General features: G+C 23.8%; 2 protein-coding genes across 2 annotated transcripts; both read right to left on the bottom strand.

Annotated features, from left to right (window-relative positions):
* Positions 1-573: 573 nt before the first annotated feature.
* On the bottom strand, positions 574-1,210 carry LOC127278235 (uncharacterized). Its single transcript, XM_051299835.1, has one exon. It carries the CDS (start codon positions 1,186-1,188, stop codon positions 646-648), a length of 543 nt encoding a protein of 180 aa, XP_051155792.1. The 5' UTR covers positions 1,189-1,210; the 3' UTR covers positions 574-645.
* A 1,029-nt stretch (positions 1,211-2,239) lies between these two features.
* Positions 2,240-3,735, bottom strand: LOC127278234 (uncharacterized). The gene is made up of 2 exons (XM_051299834.1): positions 3,396-3,735; positions 2,240-2,761 (listed from the first exon to the last, which is right to left on the bottom strand). The coding sequence occupies exon 2, from the start codon at positions 2,745-2,747 to the stop codon at positions 2,424-2,426; it is 324 nt and encodes a 107-aa protein (XP_051155791.1). The 5' UTR covers positions 2,748-2,761; positions 3,396-3,735; the 3' UTR covers positions 2,240-2,423.
* Positions 3,736-9,400: the final 5,665 nt, after the last annotated feature.

The following is a 9,400-nucleotide window of genomic DNA, read 5'->3' as shown; positions in this document are numbered from 1 at the left end:
TTTGATGTTTTTTTATAATTAAACGATTGCTTTAAATACGCACTGAAAAAAATTCTTTTATATAAATGTTTAAGGACATTCACTTTATTTATTTATGCAAAAACCAGAAATTCGAAGAAATTGGCGCTTGACCTTTTTTATCATTATACTCTTCATTTATAATACTGTTTCCTTTTACAATTAAACTAAAATATCAAGTCTTTTTTTCTCTGACTACCGTAGAAGGAATTACAATTAAAGTGGTCAGTTCACTAAATTTTTACAGTATATTACTCTTTATCACAAATTGTTGCGGCTTTGAATAATTATAGTAATCTCAAAACCGATTTTTTAAAAAAATAACATAAAACTACATTTTTTGTTTAGAAAAATTTAGTGTACTGGCCTATTAATATCGAGAATCACAGTATTATATTATCACATACGAATTTCGGTAAAAATATTTAAAATTACTGAATAGAATAAAACGTTTCATTTAAATTATTAAAATAAAAGAAAGCATTAAATTAACTGTTATTTTAAAGTTATGTAAACTTTATGTTAATAATATGAATTAACATTAATGAGTGAACAAAGAGTTGATAAAATTTATGGCCAACGATGGCAAACACAAACATTAAACATAAAAGTATTAAATAGCACATCTTACTTTTTTTCATTCAATTTTTTATCAACAATGTCGACATATCTGTCGAAAGATTTTAAGAATCTATCTTGAAAAGCGTCTCGCCTTTCCAAACCATCCTCATACGCATTTACAAACCTTTGTTGAGGAGGAGATCTTTGTCTTTGTTTTTTTACTCGCTTGGTCTTCTTGTCCTTAGGCTTTTCTTTTTTTGTTGAAATATCTTCGTCCGATGACGATGATGAATTTTTACACTTAAAACCATTCAAACTCGACGAAGTTGATACTGGTGTTATTTGCGGTTTTTGAAACATGAATTCGTTCATGACTTCAAAATGTTCCCAATCTACTCTTCCCATGCCGGTTTTGTTCTTTGCATCCATTTTATTTTTATACGTGTTTTGCAGACCTTTCATTTTTGATTCTAATTGTTGCGCTGTTATATTAATGTCGAACTTATCCTTGAACATTGTAGAAATTTTACCGTAAGCTCTTATTTTTATAAATTTTCCTTTATTGCTTTCTTCTAGTTTCTTATAAGATTCCACAAAAAATTGAACCATTTTAACTGTCCATTCCAGACCATCAGCTAAAGAAATAGATACACACAAATACTTTAGAAATTATTGAAAAAAAAAATATATATATATATATTTATGTGACATTGTTTATATTGAATTCCACGACAAAATAAACAAGTTTGAATTTTTTGCAAAAAAAACCAGGAAGATGAGATGATTAAGATAAGTTATAAACATTTTTCTTATTTTTTAAAATTAATATAGTTGAAAAAATTATTTGATTTTGATCCATGTAAAATTAAATTATTTTCTTTCAATAACGTTGTTATTTAAAAAAGTTTTATAAAAATAGATATTATAAGCACTATTATTTTATTCAATTTATTTTTTAAAAGAATCTTTTCTGCCCTTACAAAAAAGAATTACTTGATTAATTACTGGGATAATTACTGACTTTCCAATAGTTATAATTACTGGATGAATTACTAGAAAATCTTGTAATTATTTCGCCATACATTGCTGAAAAATTTGTCTTATAATTAAGAAAAATTACTATACTTAAAAAATGCATATGACAAAATATTCACTAGATTTAGCAGTGATTAATGCAATAATTATAATTATACTAGAATTTTAGTAATTCTATCAATAAATTATTCAAGTAATTAATTGAGTGATAGTGCCTTTAATATCTTGTAATAAATATGTCCATTTTCATAAACCAAAGGGTTCGAAGCCTTTTCTTTATTTATAAAGTTTTCTGTGTAATTCAGATAAAGAGTTAATTTTTTAATTTCTCGTGGGATCACATGTATATATACAAAAACATCCGCTTACCTTCGGCGACAGAAGGCGTATCGTTTCCATTAGATTCATCTGCGAAATATTCCAAAAATAATTTAGTTGGAAAGCAATAAAAGTAGATGGAAATAAGTTTAAAGTAAATTTTTACAAAATACAAATTCCACTTTACATAACTTTTAGTTAAAATAAAAACATGTAGTGAAATTCATAATATTAACAAAGGTAGTTTTTCAAAATACAATAAATATCGCATATATTCTTGAACAAATGCATCCAATGTTGTGTCAACTTATTGGTTTTGGAGGCTGTGTTCTCTTATTAAATAATTTTTTGTACTTTTCTATGTTTAACAGCTAGAAACCTGCATGTCTTTTTTGCAAAAAATAATTTTTCCTACCTTTGTTTGCTCAAGAGCTATATAAAAGTACATGCCATGCAACGTGTGTTAAGAAAAAAGGAAGAACATAAAGGTATTACAAATTACTATAATCACCCTTTTTTTTTTGACTATGAGATCTTGACATTTTTGCTGCATTTCCCGAAGGGCCTGGCTTTGCCACATCCACACGATCATTATAATGTTCATTTACATAAGATTTCGATATCTCTTTTGCGTTATTTGAGTCTCTCGTTCGTGTCTCAGGAAAGTTGTATTCGTTCATGCAGGATCTCGGTACCTCTGCTGCATTTCCTGAGAATCCTGCTTCAGCCTCGATAACATCTTCATTGTCACCGGCAGTAGCAGCATTAAATATTTTTTCTTGCCATTCTGCCACTAATGTTTCGCTTAAATACATTTCACTTCTTTGATCTGAAAGAAAATTAATATACCTATTTATTAATTAAATTAAAAATTCACATTATACACTATCTACAATAATTGATGTAAATAATCATTTTCTGATCCTCAACTTGTCCCATTCAAAAATATTCAACGCTATTGAGATATACATTATTTATTATTATTATTTATTTCTTTATATAATTTATTATTATATTATTTTATTTATTTTAATTATTATATTATTTTATTTATTACTATTATTACATTTATTATTATTAATTTTATCATTATTATTGTCAGATTAAAGATATAAAAACAGATTTTTTGGTGACCTGCTAATGGCTTAGGTCTTCTAAAAACCAATTGTACATATTTAATTAAAAATATTATTGATTAATAAAAAAAGCAAGTTATACTTTATTATCCTATAATATATTATTATAAACAATACTTTTAATTACAACCACTTGTCTTTCAAAAATTTTTTAGTTTCAGGTTATGTCATTCAATATCCTTGAGATTAAAAGCATATTTACAAATTTTATATTTCTTAAAATTAAGTAATCGACTTAAATTAAGTAATATTTATTTACTTATATTATTTGATTATTAATGTATAAAGAAGTTCACAGAATGTAAGTTAAAAATTGATATTACTTACTGTTATCCAGGTTCGTGATATCACACAAAATTTTATCATCTTTTTTAATTAATTCGTTTTCTTCAGTCACAACAACCCCGTTTATATAAACTCTTATTTTTTTTTCTGACTTTCTGCCATAATTAATATGATAAATTAACAAATAAAAATTAAGAATATTACGCAGTGTTAACGATGAAAAGCACAAAAACCCAAAAGGAAGAAAAGCGACCAGTGTTAGGTTAGGTATAAAAATCTTAAGTTCAATTCATATGTGCAATACACAAAAATCATAAAAACTCGTCAAAATCAAGTTGAGAACCTTTTCACACTCTCAGAGCACTCCGAGCGTCAACGTCGAAAACACCCCATATTTCTTATTCGTTATAAATAAGATGTGTTCTAATTATTCGATTAAACCAAAATTAGATACAATGTAAATTATAAGTTATTGAAATTCCATTAAGTAAAATTTATTTTAAATAATAATTTGATGCTATGAAGATCAGTTGAAATGCATATTTGACGTAATTTTTTTTACTCTAATTTACAATTAGTGATTTTAATATTTAGGTTAGAATTAAATTCGAAAATAAAGAAATTATGATAATTAATGATTAGAACACATCTCATTTATAACGAATAAGAAATATGGTAAATGACATTTAGGTTATCTTATAAATCGGATAAATAGAGGTTAGAAAATTTGTGATTTCGACCTAATAAATTTTCGTTTTTTTCATTTTGAGATAAATGTCTGCAACTCTAAGCAAAAACTTTAATAATACGTAACTCAACCTTTATCATCTTCATTCTACGCATTTCTACGGGGTCTACAAAAGTTCTCACAAAGTAAAATGGTTGCTTTAACAAAATGTTTGTCATGTCATTTTCCGAGTTTTTTTGTATAAAAAATAAAGTATACATCTAAATTAAATAATTCTTTGTTATTTTAAAAATAACAAAAAAATAAAATAAAAAAAGCAAAAACAAAATAAAGAATTTTGAAGAAGAAAACGTAATAAATTTGGTAAATATTTTAGTTCGACGATTCATTCAGGTACATTTTATTTTAGTAAAATTAAAGATTTAATTTATTATTTTATATGGCGAGGAAGTTAGATTAGTAAATTTATAATTTTTGAAAAAAATATTATGCGCGACATGTGGTTAATTTTGATCAAATTCATTTTTTTAAATACTGAGAACTGTGGGGAAAAAACTCATTTTATGTGTTGAAGTTTATACTTATCAAAAAAAATTGTGCTCGGCATGTGCTTTTTAGCATAATAATTTATGTTTTGAAAAACTAAAAATTTTCGGGTAAAAAAGCAAAGAGTTGCAGACATTTATCTCAAAATGAAAAGTGCGAATGATTATTATGTCGAATTAAATAATGTCAAATTTGTAATAGACTCTACTCTTAAATTTTACGAATTTCTATATCATCAAAATTATTATTTGCCTAATTGTCATTTAATATAATGTGCTTTTTTACGAAATACAAAGTTCTCTAATTTTTATTTATCCAATTTATAAGAGAATCTAAATGGAGCATTTACTAGATTTCTTATTCGTTATAAATAAGATGTGTTCTAATTATTCGATTAAACCAAAATTAAATATAATGTAAATTATAAGTTATTGAAATTCCATTAAGTAAAATTTATTTTAAATAATAATTTCATGCTATGAAGATTAGTTAAAATGCACATTCAACGAAATTTTATTTACTTTAATTTAAAATTAGTGATTTTAATATTTAGGTTAGAATTAAATTCGAAAATAAAGAAATTATGATAAATAATGATTACAACACATCTCATTTATAACGAATAAGAAATATGGTAAATGACATTTAGGTTATCTTATAAATCGGATAAATAGAGGTTAGAAAATTTGTGATTTCGACCTAATAAATTTTCGTTTTTTTCATTTTGAGATAAATGTCTGCAACTCAAAGCAAAAACTTTAATTATACGTAACTCAACCTTTATCATCTCCATTCTACGCAATTCTACGGGGTCTACAAAAGTTCTCACAAAGTAAAATGGTTGCTTGAACAAAATGTTTGTCATGTTATTTTCTCAGTTTTTTTTGGAAAAAAAATTAATTATACCTGTAAATTAATTAATTCTTTGTTATATTGAAAATAACAAAAAAAATAAATTAAAAAAAGCAAAAAAAAATAAATAATTTTTTAGAAGAGAAACGTAATAAATTTGGAAAATATTTTAGTTCGACGATTTATTCAGGTATATTTTATTTTAATAAAATTAAAAATTTAATTTATTATTTTATATGTGAGATTAGTAAATTTATAATTTTTGAAAAAAAAATATTTTGCCCGACATGTGGTTATTTTGAAAATAACAAAAAAATAAATTAAAAAAAGCAAAAACAAAATAAATAATTTTGTAGAAGAGAAACGTAATAAATTTGGAAAATATTTTAGTTCGACGATTTATTCAGGTACATTTTATTTTAATAAAATTAAAGATTTAATTTTTTATTTTATATGGCGAGGAAGTTAGATTAGTAAATTTATAATTTTTGAAAAAAATATTATGCGCGACATGTGGTTAATTTTGATCAAATTCATTTTTTTAAATACTGAGAACTGTGGGGAAAAAACTCATTTTATGTGTTGAAGTTTATACTTATCAAAAAAAATTGTGCTCGGCATGTGCTTTTTAGCATAATAATTTATGTTTTGAAACACTAAAAATTTTCGGGTAAAAAAGCAAAGAGTTGCAGACATTTAACTCAAAATGAAATGTGCGAAAGATTATTATGTCGAATTAAATAATGTCAAATTTGTAATAGACTCTACTCTTAAATTTGACGAATTACTATTTCATCAAAATTATTATTTGCCTAATTGTCATTTAATATAATGTGCTTTTTTACGAAATACAAAGTTCTCTAATTTTTATTTATCCAAATTATAAGAGAATCTAAATGGAGCATTTACTATATTTCTTATTCGTTATAAATAAGATGTGTTCTAATTATTCGATTAAACCAAAATTAGATATAATGTAAATTATAAGTTATTGAAATTCCATTAAGTAAAATTTATTTTAAATAATAATTTGATGCTATGAAGATCAGTTGAAATGCATATTTGACGTAATTTTTTTACACTAATTAACAATTAGTGATTTTAATATTTAGGTTAGATTTAAATTCGAAAATAAAGAAATTATGATAAATAATGATTAGAACACATCTCATTTATAACGAATAAGAAATATGGTAAATGACATTTAGGTTATCTTATAAATCGGATAAATAGAGGTTAGAACATTTGTGAATTTGACCTAATAAATTTTCGTTTTTTCATTTTGAGATAAATGTCTGCAACTCTAAGCAAAAACTTTAATAATACGTAACTCAACCTTTATCATCTTCATTCTACGCATTTCTACGGGGTCTACAAAAGTTCTCACAAAGTAAAATGGTTGCTTTAACAAAATGTTTGTCATGTCATTTTCCGAGTTTTTTTGTATAAAAAATAAAGTATACATCTAAATTAAATAATTCTTTGTTATTTTAAAAATAACAAAAAAATAAAATACAAAAATCAAAAAGAAAATAAAGAATTTTTGAATTTTTGAAGAGAAACGTAATAAATTTGGAAAATATTTTAGTTCGACGATTTATTCAGGTACATTTTATTTTAATAAAATTAAAGATTTAATTTTTTATTTTATATGGCGAGGAAGTTAGATTAGTAAATTTATAATTTTTGAAAAAAATATTATGCGCGACATGTGGTTAATTTTGATCAAATTCATTTTTTTAAATACTGAGAACTGTGGGGAAAAAACTCATTTTATGTGTTGAAGTTTATACTTATCAAAAAAAATTGTGCTTGGCATGTGCTTTTTAGTATAATAATTTATGTTTTGAAAAAATTTTCGGGTAAAAAAGCAAAGAGTTGCAGAGATTTATCTCAAAATGAAATGTGCGAAAGATTATTATGTCGAATTAAATAATGTCAAATTTGTAATAGACTCTACTCTTAAATTTGACGAATTTATATTTCATCAAAATTATTATTTGCCTACTTGTCATTTAATATACTGTGCTTTTTTACGAAATACAAAATTCTCTAATTTTTATTTATCCATTTATAAGAGAATCTAAATGGAGCATTTACCATATTTCTTATTCGTTATAAATAAGATGTGTTCTAATTATTCGATTAAACCAAAATTAGATACAATGTAAATTATAAGTTATTGAAATTCCATTAAGTAAAATTTATTTTAAATAATAATTTGATGCTATGAAGATCAGTTGAAATGCATATTTGACGTAATTTTTTTTACTCTAATTTACAATTAGTGATTTTAATATTTAGGTTAGAATTAAATTCGAAAATAAAGAAATTATGATAATTAATGATTAGAACACATCTCATTTATAACGAATAAGAAATATGGTAAATGACATTTAGGTTATCTTATAAATCGGATAAATAGAGGTTAGAAAATTTGTGATTTCGACCTAATAAATTTTCGTTTTTTTCATTTTGAGATAAATGTCTGCAACTCTAAGCAAAAACTTTAATAATACGTAACTCAACCTTTATCATCTTCATTCTACGCATTTCTACGGGGTCTACAAAAGTTCTCACAAAGTAAAATGGTTGCTTTAACAAAATGTTTGTCATGTCATTTTCCGAGTTGTTTTGTATAAAAAATAAAGTATACATCTAAATTAAATAATTCTTTGTTATTTTAAAAATAACAAAAAAATAAAATAAAAAAAGCAAAAACAAAATAAAGAATTTTGAAGAAGAAAACGTAATAAATTTGGTAAATATTTTAGTTCGACGATTCATTCAGGTACATTTTATTTTAGTAAAATTAAAGATTTAATTTATTATTTTATATGGCGAGGAAGTTAGATTAGTAAATTTATAATTTTTGAAAAAAATATTATGCGCGACATGTGGTTAATTTTGATCAAATTCATTTTTTTAAATACTGAGAACTGTGGGGAAAAAACTCATTTTATGTGTTGAAGTTTATACTTATCAAAAAAAATTGTGCTCGGCATGTGCTTTTTAGCATAATAATTTATGTTTTGAAAAACTAAAAATTTTCGGGTAAAAAAGCAAAGAGTTGCAGACATTTATCTCAAAATGAAAAGTGCGAATGATTATTATGTCGAATTAAATAATGTCAAATTTGTAATAGACTCTACTCTTAAATTTTACGAATTTCTATATCATCAAAATTATTATTTGCCTAATTGTCATTTAATATAATGTGCTTTTTTACGAAATACAAAGTTCTCTAATTTTTATTTATCCAATTTATAAGAGAATCTAAATGGAGCATTTACTATATTTCTTATTCGTTATAAATAAGATGTGTTCTAATTATTCGATTAAACCAAAATTAAATATAATGTAAATTATAAGTTATTGAAATTCCATTAAGTAAAATTTATTTTAAATAATAATTTGATGCTATGAAGATCAGTTGAAAGGCATATTTGACGTAATTTTCTTTACTCAAATTTACAATTAGTGATTTTAATATTTAGGTTAGAATTAAATTCGAAAATAAAGAAATTATGATAAATAATGATTAGAACACATCTCATTTATAACGAATAAGAAATATTGTAAATGACATTTAGGTTTTCTTCTAAATCGGATAAATAGAGGTTAGAACATTTGTGAATTTGACCTAATAAATTTTCGTTTTTTCATTTTGAGATAAATGTCTGCAACTCAAATCAAAAACTTTAATTACGTAATTCAACCTTTATCATCTCTATTCTACGCAATTCTACGGGGTCTACAAAAGTTTTCACAAAGTAAAATGGTTGCTTTAGCAAAATGTTTGTCATGTCATTTTCCGAGTTTTTTTGTTAAAAAAATTAAGTATACCTCTATATTAAATAATTCTTTGTGATTTTAAAAATAACAAAAAAATAAAATAAAAAAAGCAAAAACAAAATAAAGAATTTGGAAGAAGAAAACGTAATAAATTTGGAAAATATTT

The sequence above is a fragment of the Leptopilina boulardi genome, unplaced genomic scaffold, assembly GCF_019393585.1.
Source record: "Leptopilina boulardi isolate dan_hultmark-lab unplaced genomic scaffold, ZJU_Lbou_2.1 LbouV2_201, whole genome shotgun sequence".
In the NCBI taxonomy this organism is placed as follows: domain Eukaryota; kingdom Metazoa; phylum Arthropoda; class Insecta; order Hymenoptera; family Figitidae; genus Leptopilina; species Leptopilina boulardi.
Note: the sequence above shows the minus strand (reverse complement) of the source record. Positions and strands in the feature narration are given on the sequence as shown.

What these genes read in the sequence shown, in the direction of transcription:
- LOC127278235 (XM_051299835.1), bottom strand. Translation starts at nt 1,188, where the DNA reads ATGGTTCAATTTTTTGTGGAATCTTATAAGAAACTAGAAGAAAGCAAT.
- LOC127278234 (XM_051299834.1), bottom strand. Translation starts at nt 2,747, where the DNA reads ATGTATTTAAGCGAAACATTAGTGGCAGAATGGCAAGAAAAAATATTT.